General features: G+C 39.6%; 2 protein-coding genes across 2 annotated transcripts in view; one reads left to right on the forward strand and one right to left on the reverse strand.

The window, feature by feature from the left end:
- Positions 1 to 6,726, forward strand: part of GOLPH3 (golgi phosphoprotein 3 (coat-protein)) — a 57,584-nt gene extending 50,858 nt beyond the window's left edge. The window contains exon 5 of the mRNA XM_010853851.1: positions 4,819 to 6,726. Within this exon, the coding sequence (XP_010852153.1) occupies positions 4,819 to 5,243 (425 nt within the window). The 3' untranslated portion in view covers positions 5,244 to 6,726. The remainder of the gene's footprint in view (positions 1 to 4,818) is intronic.
- An 11,420-nt stretch (positions 6,727 to 18,146) lies between these two features.
- PDZD2 (PDZ domain containing 2) overlaps positions 18,147 to 25,114 on the reverse strand; it is a 288,393-nt gene continuing 281,425 nt past the window's right edge. Inside the window, exon 26 of the mRNA XM_010853853.1 lies at positions 18,147 to 20,965. Coding sequence (XP_010852155.1) covers positions 20,784 to 20,965 — 182 coding nt within the window. The 3' untranslated portion in view covers positions 18,147 to 20,783. The remainder of the gene's footprint in view (positions 20,966 to 25,114) is intronic.

Here is a 25,114-nt window from a genome sequence, read left to right on the forward strand (position 1 = left end):
TCAGCTTCTTCAGCGTTACTGGTTGGGGCATAGACTTGGATTACTGTGATATTGAATGGTTTGCCTTGGAAACGAACAGAGATCATTCTGTCGTTTTTGAGATTGCATCCAAGTACTGCATTTCGGACTCTTTTGTTGACCATGATGGCCACTCCATTTCTTCTGAGGGATTCCTGCCCACAGTAGTAGATATAATGGTCATCTGAGTTAAATTCACCCATTCCAGTCCATTTCAGTTCGCTGATTCCTAGAGTGGCGACATTCACTCTTGCCATCTCTTGTTTGACCACTTCCAATTTGCCTTGATTCATTTTAGAAGTATGTCTTACTAATTCTGCATTCTCAGTACTTCATATGATTTTGTTAGACCATTATTAATAGGATAAATTCTTGCTGCCAAAGTGCTGATTGTTGCACACAGGTAAATCATAGCTAATGTTTATTGAGAACGTGCCTTGTACCAGTCTGTTCCAAGAACTTGATATATCTTTAACTTAATCTTCATAATAACCCTTATAAGCTGGAAAAAGTTGTTTTCGTTGCTTTACATAGCGGATACAGAGGAATAGAGAAGTTTTGCCCAGGGTTGCACAGTGAGGAAATGACCAAGTTGGGATTTAGATCCAAGTAGTCTGGCTCCAGAACTTGCTCTTACAACCGTTTTACTGTGCTATAGTGCTTCTTCAGGTTGCTGTTCGTGGTTTTTCTTTTTTGTTTTTGTTAATGATTTTTTAACATTAAATGTAGGTGTGGGCTAATTTAATACCAAAAATTGAAAACAAGTAGAATTTCATTTATTACTGAGTTATATTTTTCTTTTGTACTATTGAGTTTTAAAATCTAATAAGGCCCCAGATATATTTCAGCTCTTTTCATGTTTGAAGTTATCAAGAAAATTGAATGCAGTGATTTTTTTTTTTTTTGGTGGAAGCTGATTTGCCATGGTTTTTTATTTGAAAAGTTTGTTTTCTCTCTCTCTCTATTTTTCTTTGTGGCCAAGTTTTGCGATCCTAGTTTCCCAATCAGAGATTGAATCTGCATCCCTTGCAGTGGAAGTGTGGAGTCTTAACCACTGGTTCACCAGGGAACTAACTCCCTGGTTGACTGTTTCTATTGATTCCCCCCCACCTCTTAGTTTTGGGTCACAAAACTGCTTCTTTACAAGACTAGTAATTTTTATTAGATGGCTAGACACTGTGACTGCTGTGTTGTTGTGTGCTGAATTCTGTTTGTCTTTAAAGACTGTTGAAGTTTGTTTTGCTAAGCAGTACTTGTGGATCAGTTTGTTGTAAGCTTTGTTAGGCTGGGTCTGGAATAGCCTTTACTGAAGGCCTGGTTTAGCCATAATACAAAGATGTGATCCTTTTGGAATTCTTTCTAAATGCCCTGGTGTTCAGTGAGACCTTTCCACTTAAGCCAGTTGGCACTCAGATTTTTCCTAACCCTCTGTGAACTCTTGGTACTGTTCACCCTACAGCTTGATGGTAGTGTCCCTGGCCTCCCCGATCCCCCTACATTATTTTTACCTTTGTGGACTTTGTCATCTTAACCCATGTGCCTTCGTTTTTCATCACACCTAAGTGAAAACACCATGTGGATTTCTAGAGCTCTTACTTTGCATAATCCTCTCTTTCCTAGTACTGCCTTGCATATCGCAGTTGCCTTAGCTTCCTCCAACTCGGATCTCTGCCTTTTGAACAGTGTTAGTCCTTTGCTTTGCTTGAGATCTTCTGCTCTGCTGCCTGAGATGTGCCTTTAGGTGGTAGGCTTGGGCAGTAGTAGGCTCAGTTAGATTTCTCTCAAACGGTAAAAAGGTGACTGATTACTTAGGCTTCCCTGGTGGCTCAGAGGTTAAAGCTTCTGCCTGCAATGCAGGAAACCTGGGTTCGATCCCTGGGTCAGGAAGATCCCTTGGAGAAGGAAATGGCAACCCATTCCAGTATTCTTGCCTGGGAAATCCCATGGATGCAGGAGCCTGGTGGCCTATAGTCCATGGGGTTGCAGAGTCGGACACGACTGAGCGACTTCACTTTTAAGACTGATTACTTAGTCATAGCTCCATATTCTTTAGTGTTAAGTCATGGCAAAATGACTTTGAACACTAGTATGGAGCTTTCTATGACGATGGAAATGTTCTCTTTCTGTGCTGTCCATTCAGTAGCCTCTTGCCCTACTTGGCTAATGAGTACTTGAAAGTGGCTAGGGCAGCCGAGGAACAGAGTTGTTTTCCCTTCTTATATATTTGGCTGTATGGCTTGCAGGATATTAACTCTCCAATCAGGGATCAAACTTGGGCCCCCTGCAGTGGAAGCATGGAGTCCTTTGGACCACAAGGGAATTCTGAATTTTTAAATTAGTTTAAATATAATAGCTGTGTATACTGGGGTGGCCAAAAGATTTGTTCTTTTTTTCTATAAGCTGGCTCTAGTGGCTCTTAGTTGCCTTTAACTTCATTTGAAACAGTTTTGTTAGATTGTATTATGACAGCTGTCTTATCAGTGAACACTTAAAAACTTATCAAAATTGAATTTTTGTCTAGCCATTTTAATAGTGAAGATGAAGGAAAAAAGCAACATTTTTGGCATGTTATGTTTTATTATTTCAAGAGCGGGTAAAAACTGAAATGCAAAAAAAAAAAGGTTTGTGCAGTGTTTGGAGAAGATGCTGAGACTGAATGTGTCAGAAGTGGTTTGCAGAGTTTCGTCCTGGAAGTTTCTGCTGGGTGATGCTCCACGGTCAGGTGGCCAGTTGTAGTTGATAGAGATCAAATCAAGACATTAATTGAGAACGGTCAGTGTTATTCCACATGGGACATAGCGGACATACCCAGAATATCGAAATCAAGTGTTAAAAATAATTTGTACCTGCTTGGTTATATTAATTGTTTTGATGTTTGGGTTACACATAAGTGAAAAAAACTTCTTGACCGTTTCCTTGCATGCAGTTCTCTACTGAAACGTAAGGAAAACATTCAGCTTTTAAAATACGTTGTCGTGGGTCATGAGAAGCAGATGTGGTACAGTAGTGTGAAACAGAAGATGAGGGCACATGGCATGAACTACCGCCAACCACACCACGGCTGGGCTTCTGCAAAGAAGGCGGCATCGTGTGTGGTGGAGCTGGAAGGGGGGTCTCCATTATGAGCTACTTCTGGAAAACCGAAGGATTAATTCCAACAAGTACTGTTCCCAGTTAGACCATGAACTAAAAGCAGCACTCGCCGAAAAGCACCAGGAATTAGTCAACAGAAAATGTGTAATCTTCCATCAGGATAACAGCATGTTTCTTTGATGACCAGCCAGAAATTGTCACAGCTTGGCCGGCAAGTTCTGACTTGTCCGCCATATTCCCCAGACAGTGCACCTTCAGATTTCCATTTATTTCGGTCTTTACAGAATTCTTTTAACGGAAAAAATTTCAGTTCCCTGGAAGACTGTAAGAGGCACCTGGAACAGTTCTTTGCTCTTAAAGATAAATTTGGAAAGATGCAATTATGAAGTTGCCTGAAAAATGGCAGACGGGAGTGGAACAAAATGGTGAATATGTTGTTCAATCAAGTTCTTAGTAAAAATGAAAATGTGAAAAATGTGTCCTTTATTTTCACTTAAACCAAAGGAACTTTTTGGGCAACTCAGTAGTTAACAACTGCTGTAGTAGACAGTAGTACAGTGTTTTTTCTCAATATTATGAAATTTCAGTCTTACAGCTTTTGTATATAATAAGTGCTTGTGGTTGATCTCTACCGTGTCCCAATTTAGAAGCTTACTATAGTTTCTTTTTCAAATTACCCAAATGGTTACATGTTCATTGGAGATTGATTTGAAAAATACAGAAAATACAAGAAAGAAAATTTGTCACATATAATCCCAAAGATAATCAAGATTATTTTGATGTATTTCCTTCTAGTCTTCTATAAGGAAAAAAATTGTTTTAGTGAAAAATATTTGATTTTTAGTGTTTCTGTCTTGAAAGGGAATGTGCATAGGCAGCAAGATTGAAATGATGAAAATGATTTGTCCATCTGTAATTAGTTTTATATTATTTGTCATCAAAGAATAGCATTTACCTAACAAGCTTTCATTGGAGAAGGCAATGGCACCCCACTCCAGTACTTTTGCCTGGAAAATCCCATGGATGGAGGAGCCTGGTAGGCTGCAGTCCATGGGGTCGCTGAGAGTCGGACAAGACTGAGTGACTTCACTTTCACTTTTCATTTTCATGCATTGGAGAAGGAGATGGCAACCCACTCCAGTGTTCTTGCCTGGAGAATCCCAGGGACGGAGGAGCCTGGTGGGCTGCCGTCTATGGGGTTGCAGAGTTGGACACGACTGAAGCGACTTAGCAGCAGCAACAATAAGCTTTCATAGCTTTATAGGCCAGGTATATGTAGCAGCTTCAGGAATGACATATTCATCAGGAAACTTTTTAACTCTTTTCTCTCTTTGTTGCAGATTGGTGTTTAATAGGAAAGAAAGTTCATAGTTTGCTATTGGCTGCTTTTTGACAATAGCTAGAGAGAAGGCAAACATAATTTAATATTTGGCTTATTTCCACATTAGGGGAACTGGTTAGGAGACTGCTTTCAGTTTGGTCTTTTGAGTAACTGTTGTGCCTGAAAATCATTTGCCAGGTGCTTAGAAACCAAAGGCCTTGGCCCTCAAGGGGTTCATGGTTTAGTTAGCAAGAAAACAACTGAATTTTCTTCTGTTTCTCTGGAGGAAAAAATGTCAGGTGTTACTGTGCATTTTAATAATTCAGAGTTTAATAAAATTAGCAGCTAATAGCTATCCTTTCTAACTTCTGGAATCTTTTGTTTAGGTGAGACGTGGAATCCATTAAAATTGCATTATCAGTTAAGAAACGTGCGGGAACGATTAGCTAAAAACCTGGTGGAAAAGGGCGTACTGACGACAGAGAAACAGAACTTCCTCCTCTTTGACATGACGACACACCCCCTCACCAACAACAGCATTAAGCAGCGCCTCATCAAGAAGGTGCAGGAAGCCGTTCTCGACAAGTGGGTGAACGACCCTCACCGCATGGACAAGCGCCTGCTGGCCCTCCTCTACCTGGCCCACGCCTCGGACGTCCTGGAGAACGCGTTCGCGCCCCTGCTGGACGAGCAGTACGACGTGGCCACCAAGCGGGTGCGGCAGCTCCTGGACTTGGACCCTGAGGTGGAGTGTCTGAAGGCCGGGACCAACGAGGTGCTGTGGGCGGTGGTGGCCGCCTTCACCAAGTGACCCTGCCCCGAACCACGCGTCCCCCTTCTCTCACGGGAACCAGTCGATTTTCTTCTATGGACTTCTGGGTTTCTGCAGTTTGTACTTCCCACACTGTAATTGGCTTTTGTTTCCTGAAATGGTGGGTGGCTTTTTCTTTTGTGTATGTATGCAGGATTCTGCTGGTACGAGAGGCCTTCCTCTTTCTGTTTTGAAAAAAGTTTTACTGCCATATTGGCATTCCATTCCTTGTTGCCATCCTCACTGTTCCCCGTTTCGGGTTTCTGGTGTGCTTTGACTTTCAAAGTACCACCAGTCTCCTCGCCTGCACATCTTTTGGATTACCTCAGGCTGAGTTTTTCCCGTATGTGCGTGTCCATCTAGTGTTCTGCCTGCAATTCAGACAGAAGTCACAAAATGGCCTTTAACTCACCAAAGGTAAATATCTGTATCTATTGGGACATTTTATACATAGACCTCAGTTGAGATGTATACTTAGCAAATTATTTTTAAATTGAAATACACAGTAAATAATATAAAGTGCCCCTTGATTTTGCTTCCCATGTAAATCTATTGTATTATTACACTTGTTATAATTTTAATTATTAAGTCATAAAGGTCCAGTTGTTTCACACAGCCAGTTTGGGATGAGCTGCATTCCAGTTATGCTGTATATAGTTTGAAGTATATATAAATTGTTCCTTCTTCTGGCCACCCCTGCCCATCTTAGTATTTTGCAGGATTTAATTGGTTGTACACCTGGTGCCCCTTACTTGCTACAGTCATTATAATTTGGTGGCAAGATAGACCTCTCATCATTAAGGAGAGAAAAGATGTATGGCTTCATTGGTCCCAGCATTTTTTGAGCTGTGCCATTCATGGTACTCTTTGCCTATGCATCTCCTTTTTGGATTGTTTTTTTTTTTTTTTGGTCTTACTATTTTTGTCATTTCTATAGAGAAGAGGCTTGTGACCAGTACTAATCTTGAGTACAGTTTTATCTTTTTCTGTCCACAGGTAAATTAATGTCTGCTCTTCAATATCTACTCACACTTTCTTGGGGGAAAAACAATCAAATGTCAGTACTAGCAGATGTTGCATGTAAATCGTTAGCAAGTAATGACTACAACTCAGATGATTAAGAATTTTGTAACAGAAAGCTCTGCTATGTTTTAATTTTTATATACAATTATGATAATTAGCACATTCTAAGAATATAAACCTTTGCTTTTTAAAGTTTATTTTTACTTTTATCACTGTTTATTGGATCACTATTGGTTTCATAATGTAAATAGTATATATTGAACAAATTAAATGTCAAATTTTTTATTACCATAGTTCATGTTACTAGTGGGGCTTTCAGGTGTTTAGAGATTTTTTTGGTTAACCTTCAATGCAAAAGTACTAGATGGTGTATAACTCTAGAGTTGAGTTTTAAGGGATTCCCTAATATGTATACTATCTTTTTATCTGAAGTAATAAATAAACTATGATCTTGAAAGTGCCTGAATCAGAGCAAGCATGTTATTTGTATTTTTGTATTCTGATTTTTGTGGTCTTAGTGTTCTTTCTGATGAAGTTTTACTTAGCCTTAGTGTAGCGTGGCAGTATTTCTACAAAGGGGTTGGCAAACTTTTTCTTATTGGTTCAGATAGTAAATACTGATATTTTAGGCTTTGTGAGCCATATACATGTAGTGTTGCAGCTACTCTGTCTGAGTGAAAGTTGCCATTGACAGTACAGATAAATGGGTGAGGCTGTAGTCCAGTAAAGCTTCATTTACAAAAACAGGCAGCTGGCCATGAGCAATGGTTTACCAGTCCCTATTTTAATTCATGAAAAAAGTCAGATTTTTCTGTCCATTAAAATAACCTCTTTTACCTCCAAATTATATTATTGGTGGTGATTAAGTATAGAAACTATTAATTTATTCCCATAAAATGGATACTTGAAACTTAAACCATGTCCTGGAATTTCTTTTTAGGTGAACATTTACAGTTTTTCTCCTGAAAAGATTTTAGAAGTGAGGTACTGGATGTTTCTGAGGTATTCTTGACTTCCGCAGCATCATCTGTATTCTCAAGCAAGGAGGAAAGGGCCTCACCCGTACTTCCATCAGTGTTTGTTTCAGGGCAGAGTGCCCCTCAGTTCTACCTGTGTGTGCCCACAACTTCAGTATTTGTGTCTCCAGAGGAGAGGGTGTCATCTAGAGCTCAGTTCTTCTATGGAAGGCTGCTGCTTCCAGCTCTCTCTAAGCAGGATCAGTGCGACTCCAGGGATGATGTTCTGTGTGGAAGGTGCAGTGTGTCCACGGGTTTATGCCACTTGTTAAAAAGCCTTCAGATCCAAGAATTAGGCAGAGAGTTTTAATATAATGAAACTTAAATAGAGATCTATTGTGCAAAGAATCTGCTGCATTTTGACTTCTTCATATGTTATTTAATTACTGAGTGTTCCTTATAATAACCTGATCTACAACAGTGCTGTAACAAAAAGGAGAAAGGAAACAATGCATGCTCTATGCCTAGTGAGAGATTTTATATCTTGTTTTGACCTCCCCAAACTGCAGTAACTGTCTTCATTTAATGAAGAGCAGGCTTGGAGAGGAGGGGTTGCCCAGTCTCACATTATCTGGTAAGTGTTTGAGCTTTTTAATCCTGAAGTAATGGAAAACATAATTGCATTCAACTGTAATTTTTCCTTTCTTGTTTTGGGACTGGGAGGGGGCTTCTTTCTCTAACAGAAACAAAACGAGAATAGTGGGCATGTAGGAAGATCTCATGGTGGCACAAAAGACTGATAAATGGATATCCCTACTTTATTCTGATATCCTGGTATAACTTACATAGGTTAATCTTTCTGGGATGAAAAAGTTGACTGTATGTTCTCAGAAGAAAGCATCATCGTCGAATGTCAGTTGGCCAGAAAGCCCTGGCCTGCTGAATGAACCAGGATTGGCTTGCAACCTCTGATGCGTTCTCCTACTCAGTTCTTCCCATTATTTGTGAACACTAGGACAAACCTTTGAATTTGGCCACCACCTGAAGGAAAGCGAGAGCGGCTGGTGTGCAATTCAGTGGCAACATAGGACCAGTGAGTGATGATGTCCAGCCTGATGATGACAAGGACCCATGACTGCCACGCACGGCTACTCTTAGCCCAGGAACGTGGAAGCCACCATTCATAAGTCTGTGAGATATTTACTTTTATGATGTTTAATCCCGTCTCAATGGCCTCCATCTTAAATATGAACACATAGGCTGTCAGATAACATTGTTCCATTTCGCTTTTATCTAGAACAAGATAACTGAAAGCTGGAGGTAATTTCCAGTTCATCACAGCCCACTGGGTCCCAGAGTGATATCCCTGGCTCTTGTAAGTTCTGTGCAAATGTCGCATAGTCTTTAATAGCATCAAGTAGGGGTATTAATGTTTATAACCTTTCAGGCTACTGTTGAGAGAGGTATAGATGGTAAAGTTAAATTGATATCCACACTTCCTCAGCCCAGTGTTAGAATATGTAGGCATTCACTCCTGCAGAGCAGTTGTGTGCCGTAATTCCCACTAGCATAATATACTGGTGTGCAGTTTACCTTTTGCACTTACATTATGGAGAACTTTAAGCACACATCTTTCTTTTTAGTCATTTTTGGCTTCATGTATAACTTCTCCCATTAATGGATATTTGGATTATTCTCATATTTACTGTTACAACAGTATTGTAAACAATATTTTTGTACATATTTTTATATTTTATTTCCATGGGAGGAATTAACAGACGTGAGTTTACTCGAAATGTAAAAGATAAAGTTAAATTTTCTAAGATCTTTGTTAATTTCCACTTCAAATAATGTGAATGTGGGTTTCCCTACACCCTAGCTAATGCTGTAGAGGGTATCATCATTAATCCTGGTCTTTGCCAAGGTAATAGTAGAGGAGAATGGTCAAATTATTTTAATTGTTGAGGGTTTATTATTATTTACAACCTTTATTGGTAATTTGTGTTCTTTTCCTGTGAGTTACCTGTTCATGTTATTTGTTTTTATAATTTAGGATATTGATATTTTTATATATTGGTTCACCAGGTTTACAGGACTTTCCATGTTTTATGGATATTAACCCCCTGTGTCTGTGATATATTTTCCCCAGTGTTTGGAGTTGCTATATATGGTAAGTTTTTTTTTTTTTCCTTAACCATTTAGTAAAGTGTTAGGTGCAGTACTCAAGCATGGAATCTGTGGAGACTTTATCATACTAAAGAGATCAGCATGGTATTAGGTTTGGGGATATATATATACGCATATATGGCTTCCCTTGTGGCTCAGACAGTAAAACATCTGCCTGCAGTGCAGGAGACCCGGGTTCAATTCCTGGGTCAGGAGATCCCCTGGAGAAGGAAATGGCAACCCATTCCAGTATTCTTGCCTGGAAGATTCCATGGACTGAGAAGACTGGTAGTCTACAGTCCATGGGGTCACAAAGAGTCAGACATGACTGAGTGACTTCACTTGATTTCACTTCTTATATATATATTTCGGGAAAATTTGGAGTGTGTGCTAAGTTGCTTCAGTTATGTCTAACTCTTTGTGACCCCATACAATGTAGCCCATTAGGCTCCTCTGTGCATGGGATTCTCCAGGCAAGAATATTGGAGTGGGTTGCCATGCCATCCTCCAGGGGATCTTCCTGATGCAGGGGTTGAACCTATGTCTCTTATGTCTTCTGCATTGGCAGGCAGCTTCTTTACCACTAGTGCCGCCTGGGAGGTATTAAATGAAACCAATATAAAACTCACAGAAATACGTAATGTATTTTGATTTTTGAGTATATGTATAGGTAAACATTTAATTTTATACGATTAAATTATATATGAAAAATGTCATAAGCAAATGTATAGGCTAATGGATTATTTTAAGGCAGTGTGTTTGCAACCGTCACTGCAGCCAGGAGATAGAACCTTGCCAGCTCTCCAGAAGCTGTTCAAGGCTTCCTCCCAATTACAGCCTTCCTGACCCCTAGGACTTCATAGAACCATTCAGCTTCAGCTTCTTCAGCATTACTGGTTGGGGCATAGACTTGGATTACTGTGATACTGAATGGTTTGCCTTGGAAATGAACATAGATCATTCTGTCATTTTTGAGATTGTACCCAAGTACTGCATTTCGGACTCTGTTGTTGACTGAGGGCTGCTCCATTTCTTCTAAGGAATTCTTGCCCACAGTAGTAGATATAATGGTCATCTGAATTAAATTCACCCATTCCAGTCCATTTTAGTTCACTGATTCCTAAAATGTCAGTGTTCACTCTTGCCATCTCCTGTTTGACCACTTCTAATTTACTCTTTTACTTTTGCAAAGAGTCGGACACTACTGAGTGACTGAACTGAATTTACCTTGATTCATGGACTGAACATTCCAGGTTCCTATGCAGTATTGTTCTTTATAGCATTGGACTTGACTTCCATCACCAGTCACATCCACAACTGGGCATTTTCGTTTGGCTCCGCCTCTTCATTCTTTCTGGAGTTATTTCTCCACTCTTCTCCAGTAGCATATTGAGCACCTCCCCACGTGGGGAGTTCACCTTTCAGTGTCTTTTCTCTTTGTCGTTTCATACTATTCATGGGGTTCTCAAGGCAAGAATACTGAAGGTGTTTGCCATTCCCTTTTCCAGTGGACCACGTTTTGTCAGCAAATTTGGAAAAGGTCAGTTTTCATTCCAATTCCAAAGAAGGGCAATGCCAAAGAATGTTCAAACTACCACACAATTGCACGCATCTCACACACTAGCCAAGTAATGTTCAAAATTCTCCAAGTGAGGCTTCACAGTACATGACCCGTGAACTTCCATATGTTCAAGCTGGTTTTAGAAAAGGCAGAGGAACCAGAGATCAAATTGTCAACATCTGTTGGATCATGGTAAAAGCAAGAGAGTTCCAGAAAAACATCTGCTTTATTAATTACGCCAAAACCTTTGACTATGTAGATAACAACAAACTGTGGAAAATTCTTCCAAGAGATGGGAATACCAGACCACCTTAGAAATCTGTATGCAGGTCAAGAAACAACAGATCTAGACATGGAACAACAGACTGGTTTCAAATCGGGAAAGGAGTATGTCAGGGATGTGTATTGTCACCCTGTTTATGTAACTTAAATGCAGAGTACAACATGAGAAATGCCGGGCTGGATGAAGCACAGGCTGGACTCAAGATTGCAGGAGAAATATCAATAACAAATATGCAGATGACACCACACTTAGGGCAGAAAGTGAAGAGTAAAGACCCTCTTGATGAAAGAGGACAGTGAAAAAGCTGGCTTAAAACATTCAAAAAACAAAGATCATGGCATCTCGTCTCATCACTTCATGGCAAATACATGGGGAAACAACGGAAACAGTGAGACTTTATTTTCTTGGGCTCCAAAATCACTGCAGAGGGTGACTGCAGCCTTGAAATTAAAAGAGGCTTACTCCTTGGAAGGAAAGTTATGACCAACCTAGATAGCATATTAAAAAGCAGAGACATTACTTTGCCAACAAAGGTCCATCTAGTCAAGGCTATGGTTTTTCCAGTGGTCATGTATGGATGTGAGAGTTGGACTATAAAGAAAGCTGAATGCCGAAGAATTGATGCTTTTGAGCTGTGGTGTTGGAGAAGACTCTTGAGAGTCTCTTGGACTGCAAGGAGATCCAACCAGTCCATCCTAAAGGAGACCAGTCCTGGGTGTTCATTGGAAGGACTGATGTTGAAGCTGAAACTCCAATACTTGGGCCACCTGATGCAAAGAGCTGACTCATTTTAAAAGACCCTGATGTTGGGAAAGATTGAGGGCAGGAGGAGAAGGGGACGGCAGAGAATGAGATGGTTGGATGGCATCACCGACACAATGGACTTGGATTTGGGTGGACTCTGGGAGTTGGTGATGGACAGGGAGGCCTGGTGTGCTGCAGTTCATGGGGTTGCAAAGAGTCGGACACAGCTGAGTGACTGAACTAAACTGAACTGAATTTTCAATCACAAATATCAATGTAAACTTGTGGACAGCTTTATGTTTTCCTTTTTTATTGTGGTAAAATACCTGTAGCATAAAATTTACCATTTCAGTCATACTTAAGTGTACAGTTCAGTGCCTCTACTTTTTGTAGTTATGCTGTATCTGTTTTGTAAGAACATAGTCATTATATACACTAATCTCTCCCTTTTAACTCTTAAGTCTTCAAGTAAATACATTCTTAATGCTCACCACCATTCCTTATGTCTATCCAGTCATCTTGCTTGTCTTGCTCTTTTGTTAGTAGATTCTTCTGGAAGGGCTTGTGAGAATAGTATACTCTGGGTTTTTGTATGCTGATGACAGTTTATCTGTAGCCTTTTATTTGAAAGTCACTTTGGATAAAATGGTTGAGGCAGAGTTTTTTTTTTTTTTTAGTATCTTAAGTATGTTCTTTTTGGCATAAAGCGTCATTGTCAGTGTCTGGTTGTAACATGATTTTCTTTTTCTCTCATGAATGCCTTGTTCTTTTTGCCGAAAGCCCACAGGATCTTTTCCCCCTTGATATTTTGCTGGTAATATTACTACAGTATGTTTTAGTGTTAGTTATTCTGGATCAGTATTTGCAAGTACATGGTGTGTTCTCTCAATACATAGCATCAAATCTTTTTTTATTCTTAAATTCAGGAAAATTAAAGTTTTAGTAATTGTTTTACTCCCTTGTTTAGGCTTTCTTCTTTGGAGATTCCTACTTTTTTCTGGGTCATGTTGCTTTTTTTTTTTTTTTAATTTCTATTTTTATTTTTTGGCTGAGTAACACGTGAGATCTTAGTTCCCTGATGAGGGATCGAACCTACGCCCCCTGCCTTGGAAGCACAGAGTCTTAACCACCAGACCACCAGGGAAATCCCTGCTTGCATTCTTTATTACTTAACCTTTAAATGTTTCACCCTTTTTATCTTGTTTCTCTTAAGACATCTTATTTATTCACTGTGAATGATTCTTCTGGTCTTTTCTGAAATTAATTTTTTCCCAAGTTTTAATAACCAGTTTCTGAATTTTTCTAATTTCTGTTGATATCTTTCATTCATGTTTTGTGTCATTTCCGTGATGTATTTTAACTTATTGTGAGATATTTTTCATTGGTTCCCTAGGTATGTCTTTCTGGTGTGCCTTTGTTTAGCTGTAGGGATTATATTGGCTCCTAATGCTTTTTCTTTTCTTATGATAACTTTGTGTGGGATTTGACCTAGATTATTTTCTATTACCCATATTTATATTTTACTTTGCCTATTTTAGAAGGGAGATGCAGGACAGCATAGCTTTTCTGTGTTTATTGTCTAGACTTCCTTCTCTCTTCAACTTAAAGAAACATGGCAGCTTGCTTTCTGAGATCTGGTTCTGCTACTCTACCCACCTTTGTCTGGACCTTCTTTTTTTTTTCTCTATTCTTTTTCTATTCAATTTTGATCTGTTCCCAGTAGTTTCTCCTCAGTATGGGGCATTGGCTAATCAGTTTTTTAAAAATTGTAGTTTATTTATTTGCACAACACAAGGGATCTTTAGTTGCATCATACAAACTGTTAGTTGCCGTATGTGGGGTCTAGTTTCCTTGCCAGGGTTTGAACTCAGGCTCCCTACATTGGGAGCGTGGAGTCTTAGCCACTAGACCACCAGGGACATCCCAGGCTGATCATTTTTGAAAGTGAAAAAACTAGTCAAGTTTCAGGGGCCATTATCCAGCTGGTCCTCTGAGCTTCCCTGTTGATCATGGGTTAGGGTGCGGGGCTGGGGTGTGTAGCTTGGGGCTGTCACATGTCCTGTTCTTTCCTTGCACATGATCTTTATTCCAGTGGTTTGGCTGTCTTTGGAAGAGGAGACTGTTTTAATTATAGTAGCTTTCTGATGGTGGTGTAAATAGGGCTAGTGCTGAAGTTATTATGCTTTTTTATTTTTAAATTAAAAGGTAATTGCTTTACACAATTTTGTTGTTTTCTGTCACACCTCAGCATGAATCAGCCATAGGTATACGTTTGTCTCCTCTTTCTTGAACCTCCCTCTCATCTCTCTCCCTGTCCCACTCCCTAGGTTGGTACAGAGCTCCTGTTTGAGTTCCCAGAGACATACAGCAAATTCCCATTGGCTATCTGTGTTACATATGGTAATTTAAGTTTCCATGTTACTCTCTCCATACATCTTACCCTCTCCTCCTCCCCCCCACCCCCACGTCCATAAGTCTGTTCTCTATGTCTGTTTCTCCATTGCTGCCCTGCAAATAAGTTCTTTGGTACCATCTTTCTAGATTTCATATATGTGCATTAATAATATTTATGTTTCTCTTTCTGACTTACTTCACTCTGTATAATAGGCTCTAGGTTCATCCACCTCATTAGGGCTGACTCAAATGTGTTCCTTTTTATGACTAATATTCCATTATGTGTATATACCACTTTTATCCGTTCATCTGTTGATGGACATCTAGGTTGCTTCCATGGTCTAGCTATTGTAAATAGTGCTGCAGTGAACATTGGGATACATGTGTCATTTTCAATTTTGGTTTCCTCAGGGTATATGCCTTGGAGTGGGGTTGCTAGGTCATATGGTGGTTTTATTCCTAGTTTTTTTAATAATCTCCATACCGTCTTCCATAGTGGCTGTATCAATTTAAATTCCCACCAAAAGTGCAAGAGGGTTCCCTTTTCTCCACACCCTCTCCAGCATTTATTGTTTGTAGACTTCTTGATGATGGCCATTCTGACTGGTGTGAAGTGATATCTCATTGTAGTTTTGATTTGCATTTTTCTAATAATAAGCGATATTGAGCATCTTTTCATGTTCGTTAGCCATCTGTATGTTTTCTTTGGAGAAATGTCTGTTTAGGTCTCTTCCCCACTTTTTGATTGGGTTGTTTGTTTTTCTGGTATTGAGTTGTATGAGCTGCTTGTATATTTTGGAAATTAATCCTTTGTCAGTTGTTTCATTGCTGTTTGTCATGTTTTGTTGGATGATTTTTGTAGCCAATTTTGCTGAATTCTAATAGTTTTTAAATTGATGTGTTTGTGCTTACATGTACTGAGATACATCTATGCAAACTGTGTATTTTTGTTCCTACTATTTATACCTCTTAAAAAACTGTCTAATTGTATTGGCTTGTATCTCTAGAATGTTGTTAGTAGTATAGTGTTGCTCAGTCGTGTTCAATTCTTTGTGACTCCATGGACTGTAGCCCACCAGGTTCCTCTGTCCCTGGAATTTTCCAGGCAAGAATACTGAAGTGGGTTGGCATGCCCTCTTCCAGGGGATCTTCTCAACCCAGGGATTGAACCCAGGTCTCCCACATTGCAGGCAGATTCTTTACTGTTTGAGCTACTTGGGGAGCCCCAGAATGTTGTTATTCAATAATAATAACAGTGGACATCTTTTTGTGTGTATTCCTGACTCTAATGGGAATGATTCTGGAGTTTTCCATTAAGAGTTTGAAGCAGACTTTAAAAAAAATGTCTTTCAAAAGATTTGTGTGTCCTACTGTTTGTTAATTTCTTAATTTTAAATCATTCATGCATTCCTGAGTTAACATCACTAAAACTTGGTATTTATTATATTACTTTATAATTAGAGTCTATTGGCTAACATTTATAAATTTTTTGTCCATTTTCATTGTATTCTAAGCATTTTTCAAGTTAAATTCACCTTCAGTGTCACTGACTTGTATAAGTTGATTTGATGCTGCTTGTATGACTTTGGGTTTGTGAAGGTGCTCTCAGTTTATGTTCTTAGTTCTGCCAGATCTCCTTTGATCTTCTCTTTTTTGGTCTTGTGCTTCTTAGTAGCCTCATTCTCTTTGAGTGAATTGAGAATATAAAACAGTTTGTGTTTATAATTTTCTTCTGATTCCCAAGGTAATCCTCCAAATTACATTCTTTAATCTGCCTATTGCATAGTTTTAACACCCTCCCTCCAACTTTCCTGGTTCTTTCATAAGAGGCTGTTTAATGGAGGAGGGAGGGTTCTATTGAAGCCTGACATTTGGTCAATAGTTGGTATTTCAGCGCTCTGTGTTTAAGCATTGTTCAGTTCCTCCCTTAGGATGAGAAAGTTGGATACCAGCTGATTTTAATCTTTATTCAGAGCTACCTCAGCTGCTTTGAGGGGATCAAGAGGGAGGGTGTGGCCTTTATGGGCTTGGGCGAGCAGAGGCTGAGTGGATCAGTTGAGCCCTTTCCTTGCAGGAACCTGTGTGGTAGGGGCTCCCCTGAGAGCAGACCATTCCTCCCCCGTTAACTCCTGTGACCCGCTGAGGCTCACGGGGTGCCTGGGAAAATCAAAATGAGACTCAACGTCTTCAGCCTCCCCTTCCCTGCCATTCTGCGGAGTGGAAATGGCTTCAATTCAGGGTGCTTTCTGACCTTTCTGGGGCTCACCATCTGTAATCCCCTTTCTTCAAGTTAAAGGCTTTGTTGACATTCTTTACATTCTTCAGAACTCATTTCATAACCTTTCTTTCTTCTTCAGAGAGAGTTGTATCCCGTTTCATTGTCATTTTGGTCTCCCTTTATCGTGCATGGTGTGTAGCCTTCGACTTTCATAGAATGGGTTTGTGGCTATTTCTATACTGTGTTAAAACTCTCCCCCAGGAAGAAGCTCTACCAAGTGTAGCAGTGGACTGATTTTGGAGGCTATGTGGAAAATTGGACAGGCAGCAGGGAGCCTGTACGTCCACAATTCGGTGATACAGAGTGGGGCCAAAATTATTACAAAATAGCATTCACCAGTTTCTAAATAAATGGTGTGAAGAACTGAGGATACAGCTGCCAGCTGGTGGAGGGATGAGAAGCAGATCTGCAAATAGCGGTGGAACCCTACCAGTGGGGGCACTGAGTGAGGACCCGTGACCCCTGAGTTCCTCCGGTCACTGAGGCCAGGTCATATGCTGAGTCCTATTCTGGGATTTCTGTGAGATGCCATCTTGCCTGCTTCCTTGGGCTACTCCAGTTTGGTGTCTGCATCTGAAAACCAAAAGCGCCTAAAATAAAGTAGATGCTTTTAATTTCACTCTAAAGTAAGATCCTAGATCACCCAAGTATTTCTGGGGAGCGGGTAGAAAATGGGTAGGGTTTTAGGAAAAATGAATAATGTACTCATTGTGAAGGAGAGAAAAAACTAACAAGGAAAAACAACTGCAAATAGCATCCAGTTGAGGCTGGAAACCCTGATTTGCAGCATCATCATACTGTTGTGAGATTTTCCTCTAGGAATTGGCACGTAGGCACCAAGAGGCTGGCTGGTTGAAAGGATCCTGGATTAACCTGGGTGAAGGCACTGTGCACCTAGTGAGCTGGATGGAGATTGTTGTGTTCTACCATAGGGTAGTCTAAACAGAGAAGAAGGAATGCAGGGGGAATGGTTTCTGAAGATGAGAAAACTGACAGTTGGTTAGGGGCCTCCCAGGTGGCGCTTCCCTGCCTGGTGGCTCAGTGGTAAAGAATCTGTCTGCAATGTAGGAGACCTGGGTTTGATCCCTGGGTTAGGAAGATCCCCTGGAGGAGGGCATGGCAGTGCATTCCAGTATCCTTACCTGGAGAATCCCATGGCCAGAGGAGCCTGGCAGGCTACAGTCCATAGGGTCACAAAGAGTTGGTCACAACTGAAGTGACTTAGCGTGCACACTAGGGATTAGAGGCCTGTTGAAATTGAAGAAGCAGTACCAGGAGAAGCAGGGGAGTAAGCTCCAGGAGGTTGTAAAGGTGTGAGCTGTGTGATTTATTGATTTCAGAGGTGGAATGGATTTGAGTGTGTGTCATATCCTAGGTGTGACCACGGAAGAAGAGGGATTTGACTTCTTTTGCCTGTTCCTCTTACCCATTCAGGTCATCCGTATTTATCTTCATGTTGTAAAATGTTATTCTATAGATGCAAAACTAAAAACACAAACAAGTAGTAAACAGTGTTTATTTTCTTAAAATTACTTTAAAAAGGTTGTTTATAGAGATGTGGATTTACATAACTTGGCGACAACATTTTAAAAATGTACAGGCTATTTTGTATTATTGCACTTACTCTTTCATAATATATAAGGCATTTTATTTTACATAAATAAAGGATAATGTATAATATCATACAACAGGTGTGGTGCCAATTAAGTCAACCCTAAAATTAAATGAACTGTGTATGGGAGCATAGAAATGAAACCCAACTTACTTCAACCTTCACGGTATATCCTTGCAACTACGATATACACACTGTAACAAAATTACCATCATAGCTTATTGGATGACTGACTGACCAGCTAAAAAAACCAAAACAATGGAAGTTTTAGTAGGACAATACCATTAGTGTTCACATCAGGAAGTGTGGGAATTTATTAGACTAATTAGAAATACAAGTCATGCCTTGGACACTGACAACAAGTAAATATCTTTCTATCTTAGGGTCAAAGTTTAGCTTTTGCTTCCTCAAATTCTAATTGTCGAATTCCAAGGGGCGCCTTCTGATGAGGTCCACTAGAAACAGCTGATGACTTGAATATGGTTCAGTGAACCAGAGGGCTACCCTCACACTTTTTAGTTACGAGGGTTAGGAACTCTTAGACGGAGAGACTGTTTCGTTGCTTCAGAAGCTCCTGTCACACGGACTGTGCATTTCTATGCAGGCACAGCTAGAAGAGTAGAGACAAAAAATTTTCAGCGTGGACTTCAAATCATCTCTCATTTAGGCAAGAAAGCAGAAGCCACAAATCTGACCCCAGAGACTTAAAAACAATCTAGCATGCACCTTGCACTGACTTCCTATAGTATCCTACCTGGAACTGTAGTAGTGAAAAGTAGAAGCTAAATTAATCAGGTCTTTCTAGCAAACTCGTCAACTACATTCCCTTTTGTATAACCTGTTTAAAAATGAGGAATCTGGGCTCACACCAGCCAGATAACTCAATCCCATCTGAGAACCTCCCTGGGCCAGCACCACAGAGGTTTACTGGGATCAGTCACTCAGAAATAGGTTAATTAAAGAAATCGCCCACATAAAACCTTGGCGTCACCATGCATGCAGGTATGCAGCTTCACCCGTATTCTCAGCACTCAGTAAGCTGGTTTGTGCCACCTGAGCATGTGGCCTGTGACCACCCAATTCTGCCCCTTTACCTTGAAAGACTGACTCCCCCTCGTTCTCCATCTTCTGATTACATTTTAGTAAATGAAGCTGATGAGGGTCTGGATCGTTAAGAAAAGGTACAGTACGAGGAGAGGCAGGCCCTTTTGGTGACCAGGAACAGCAACATCGAATGGAAACAGTTACTACAAAGAAGCTGGTGCTTCAGAAGGAAGAGCAGCTGGAATGAGTGTCACAAGCAAGCGTGAGTCACAACTGTGTTCTGCTGGGAAACATTTTTGGCAAAAGAGAATTTGCAAAACAAAAAGAGCAAAAACTTCAGTCACTGCAGAGCTATGTCATTACTCAGGTCAAGGTCAGGAAAATTGATCCAATGGTTAGAAATGTTACATTTCTTAAGCTTATTGAGAAAGGGGAAAAAAGTTAAAAAAAAGTCCTCTAAAAGGATTATTTTAAGCTCCTCTACTTGGATTACAATCCAAGGATACTAAAAAAGATAATTGATTTCTAAAAATTTAGCTTAAATTAGTGGTTGGAGAGTACATAAAATATAAAAATGGAAACTCAGTGACAATGGTGTTTTTGCCTGCTCTTTCATTGACCAGTCTTGAATTTCAGCATTTATTCAAGACAAGTTTCAAACTGGATGTAAGGTGCTTTCAGAGCTGGAACTTTCTGCTCATTCTAAGCAGCGAAGTTCATGGCTATTTAGTACAGTTTATCCAAACTGCATTCCTGTAAAATTGCCTTACGACGTACACTTTAGATCATGATCAATACTTCATGGTGATCAATAACCACCAATTAAACTATGCAGCCATACGTTGCACATTACACTCACTAAAATACCACTTTCTGTATTTTGCTTTTTCATTTTTGGATAATTCCTGAGCCAACCTAACCATTAGGTCATAACCGATTCTCTTTGTTCAAGGGTCATGTTTTTCTTCTCAGGATAACAGACCCTTAGCTCCTTCCACTGAATGTGCCTAAAAGCATTCTGTCATTTACTTACAAAATTATATAAAACTAGTCCTTTTAGTTGTGACAGCTGTGTTGCCCTCAGACTTTGTTAGATCCCTAATTGCCAGGATTGACTATGTTGGGATAGGTGGGAGGAAGGATTTGGAGGTCTCACTAAATGTTTCAAGTAAAGAAGGGCATGCCACATCCTGTGTCCCCATTAGGAAACATGACAGGAGGGGACAGGCACTGGAACGAAGTGGACCCTCCCAGCCTAAGTGATCCAGGCAGAAGGCTTAGGATTTCAGCTCCATGGCTGCTGCTTCACGTGTGAGCAAAAAAAGCTGGGGAGTTTGATAGTCTTCCCTGCACCAGTGCTGCTCTGTTGTTTCAGGAGCCCATGGTTTAGAGAAGTCATTCTGATTTGCCGAAGAAAGGAATTGAGAAAAGGAGATTCCAGGTTAAAAAAAAAAAAAGTAACAAGCACTGTTAGTGCCACTACCAGTGCTTGCTGCATGAAGAATTCCTGTGCTTTCTAATTACTAACTGCACAGGTCCCTCTGGGACAGCCTTCATGATATTCCAGGCATCGAAATGCATCAGCCCCACTAGAGATTTCCCGTTAATGGCAAGGATTTCATCTCCAGCTTCTATTGTTCCTGCTTGCTCAGCTGCACCACCTGTGAGAATAAATACAGAATGATAGCAGGGAACTTTCATAATATCTAGAATAAATTCCAAGTAAACTAAAAACTTTAGCGAGAAAAATCTCTAAACCATGTGCCTGCCTTTAATCTTAGAAGGAAATTTTTCTTAAGACACACAAAACATATACTTAGAAAAAGAAATGTGGCCACATAAAAAAATTCAAATCTGTAACCCCTCTTCCCTTAAACATAATCAACTGACTAGGGGAAGATATTTTCATTGTATTTAGTCAACAAATAGAATGGGGGTTACTGTTCAGCTGGGCTAAAGATCTCCAGATCAATAATCAACCCACCAGAAATCCAAATGACCAATAAAAAACAAGTTCAGCTTCTACTTCTTAATAGATATTGGCTGATATATCCAACATGCTGAGAATTAATGAGAATTATATACTCATCAGTGACCCGCAGAGATACTTTTTACTTAAGAAAGCTTAACATATTTCTACATGAAGCTCTGTTATGGCAAGTTGATGAGCTTTGGAAAAGACAGGGTTTGCATCCCCTTCTATATACTCTTGCACATAAACATCTAAAACAATCATATTAAAGAAGAAATGCATGGAAGAAAGGACATTGAAAGAGAAAAATACCTAAGTTTGAAAAGAATTTTCTCAAATGTTTAACTGGATCTCAAAACACTGAGCAGATAGATCTTTTTGTCCTAGATTTTTGAAAATCATCTTTATTATTTGAAATGATAGTTGATTATAAAGACAAAATAATAAAAATATAGCCGGAAGAAAGGAAGTTCAAATGCAACCCACTTGAGGACAAAACACTTTATGTTGTTAATGACAGATACTGTTATCGGAAAAGAGATGAGCCCTCACTGATGCCAGGCCTACAAAGAACAAGGAGACTGAGTTAGTCCTAATCATTGATTTCTCAAGATACACATTTTTGGAAGTCTCAAAGCACTGATGTCTAACAGACCCAATCAACACGGTGTTGGCATAGTTCCTGTTGTAGGAATATTAACTAAAGGCCCCAAGCAGGTTATCTGGAACCAAAAATTTTCTGGGTGTTCATCTGACTCTAAGGATATATGGATTCCAACCAACAGAAGGCTGTGAGTTAGGGGCTGTAGGCAGTCACATTGGTTTGGTCTCAAGTCTGTGACTTCAAGCAGGTTAAGGTTTCTTAAAATTTCATTTTTCTCATCTGCAAAATGATGTTAACCTATCTTGTTCCCTCACTAGGTTTTTACAAGAATCTAATGAGATGAAGCAGATGAAGTCCTTGATGAACCCCTCAGTGCTGTGCACACCAGAGGTTGTGCCAGCTTTTGGACTTCTTATACACGAGAGAGAAGTAAACCTTCTTGTTTAAACCATTGTTGTTTTGGGTTTTCTGTGACCTGAGGCCAAAGAGAATTCTAATTTGATCAGGGTGTGTCTATTCATCGAGGTTTTAAGAAAGTATCTTTTAGAATAGTTTTATGCTTTTTCCCCAAAAACGTCTTGCATAGTTTTTGTGTAGCACACTTTCAGGCGGCTTTCAGTTGTTACTGCGCATTGGTAGCTTACAGGACTGAATGCATATCTAGCTGTTTTTCTCGTTCAGCATGGTTTTTGAGCTGGTCCCGGTTAATGGATATAGATCCTACTTGCTTCTTGAATTGCTGCACAGTTTTCGTTTTTATGGATGTAATGTATTTTACTCATCATTTTGCTACAGACAGAAATTTAAACTGTTTCATAGTTTCCAGTTTAGCAAGCACTGCCAAATTCTTCCCCAGAGAGAGGTACCATTAGATACACTTTTGAAAGAAAAGTATGAGTGTTCTCCTTCCCTACATCTTGCCAACATATCGTATTATGAGATTTCTTATTTATGGCCAACTTGATTTTAAAAAGATGATTCCTAGTAGTTATAATTTTCACCCAATAACTAATATTAGTTTGAGTATCCTTCCCTCTATTTGTCGACTATTTAGGTTTTAACTTTTGTCTATTTTCTGTTCATTTCATTTACCCAGATTTCCCTATATTTTGTATTTATTATTGAATTATAGTTATTAATATATTCTGGAATTAGCCTTTTGTTGATGTAAATACATTGCAAATATCTTCTAGTTGCTTAGATTTTTATGAAACTTTTTGCTATTTAGAAGTTAAACATTTTATGTATGTGTATAATATATATGTGTGTAATATAAATTATATACTTTTTGTATGATATTTATGTAATCCTATTAGGATTTTAAAACAATGGTTATTGTTGATATACAGGAAATTCTGTTGCTTTTTTTGTATATTGATTGTGAATTCTGCAATCTTGCTGAACTGTTTATATTGGCTTGACATTTGATTCTCTTAGCTTTTTTCCAGTGAGGAAGGAAGAACATATAATTTGCCAATAATGACAAAGTACATTCCTGTATTTCCAGTCTTCATACCTCTAATCTTGTCTTATTGTGTTACTGATATTCTTGGTAAAGTGATGAAAAGAGAAACATTTTAAAAGCAGCCCAAACATAGCAAAAAAATTTTTTTGTAAAGCAGCCCAGACAGTAGTAGTGATGATGTTCTACCTCGATGGCTGATGCTTCACACAAGAGGTTACAAGTAATTACTGATTTTTTTTTCATCAATAAAATCCCTGACCTTCAAGAGAGCTTTTGGGAAATACAATATTTAATTCATTTATTATTCAAAGAGTTTTTTTGTATTAGATTGATATAAGAAATTGAATATTGCTGTATTTTAGTGTTTGGGCTGAAAGGCACAGGAAACCAAGATAAACAGAAAACCTGTATCCATTAAATTTTTAAGTAAAATAAAGGTAAGAAAAAATCTTTGGGTAGAGTGCTAAGCCTGAACAAAGAAACATTCAAGAGGAGGGAGCAGTATAATATTCAGAAATTCTTGAATGCCTTTTCCCAGGAATAAATCTGCAGGCTTGTACACAAGAGCACTGGCAAGGCTTATCTGTGGAACAGGTGCATCTTTCCCTTTCTCTCTATCCACTTACACAGTGTTCATGGATTTCTAGCCTGATGCTAGACAGAGGCCAGGAAGATACCGGGACATCGTCTTTGCTCTGCTAAGAAGGAGATCTCAAGGGCACTCATCTCTCCCGGGGCTGCTTCTCCATTCCGATGCTGCAGATGCCATGGGATTTCTGGGCCTGGCTTCCCGGTCTCCACCCGGGTGCTGCTTTATCTGGCCCCTGGTCTTTTGGCTCACAGGCCAAAAACACCTTATTGAGGGGTGAGCTTCTTGGCTGGCAGAAGCTTCATGTCCTGTGACTGATCACGGTCACCCTTCACTGTGCGTGTCCTAAACATCACCATTTTGCTGTTTTAGGCTCAGTCCGTTTGTTATTCCATCGTCTTCCTCTTCATTGGTGCTGCCCGTCTGATTGTAGTGAGCCAGCTGCAAATTTGCTGTGTGCTTTTTTAGGTTTTCTTATGCCTGAATACTGTTGTTTTTCAACAGTCATGACTTCTCCAAATATTTCTTTTGCTTTATCTGGCATTCGTCATTCTCCCTTATCGCTCAATACCCTTTTGTAATTTTTATCTCTTTATTTCCTTGTGCTGCAGTTTTTAAAGTTTCTTCTTGATTTTTATAAATTCTCTCCTTAAGGATTTAGTATATGTTTAATTCTGTTCATTAAATACTTTCTTTGAATACTTAAATACTTTCAGACTTTCTTTCTGCTAATGGGTTTTTGTGTGTATTTTAATGTATCTGCCTGCTTCTTTTGAATACCCTGTCTTTTTTCATGGATAATATTTTTCTGCCCCAGTTTTTTGATGGACGTTCCTGTTTATCGTGTCTGTTGACAATTTCCTCACGTACTCTGTATCCTTTTGTTTAGAGCTCTTGCTTAGGAGTGCTGTTGAGAGTCAAACTCACGTTTTCCTGAACTTGGCTCTCTGTGACCCACTGCTGTCAAGTTAACAGGTGCAGTGTTTCCCCTTGCCCTGGTACCGAGCGTCTAGACACCACACGGCAGAGGCTCGGCTCCTGATCTGTGCCTGTCCTCTGCTTGCCCCAGGGACCGTGAGCAAACAGCCTGTTTCTGGCCACCACTATTTACAGTTTGGGCGTGTGCTAGACTGCAAGAAAGGAAGATGGGAGCAGTAGATATTGTTAGAATCATTGGTAA

This window comes from Bison bison, unplaced genomic scaffold (genome assembly GCF_000754665.1).
Source record: "Bison bison bison isolate TAMUID 2011002044 unplaced genomic scaffold, Bison_UMD1.0 scf7180017864331, whole genome shotgun sequence".
In the NCBI taxonomy this organism is placed as follows: Eukaryota; Metazoa; Chordata; class Mammalia; order Artiodactyla; family Bovidae; genus Bison; species Bison bison.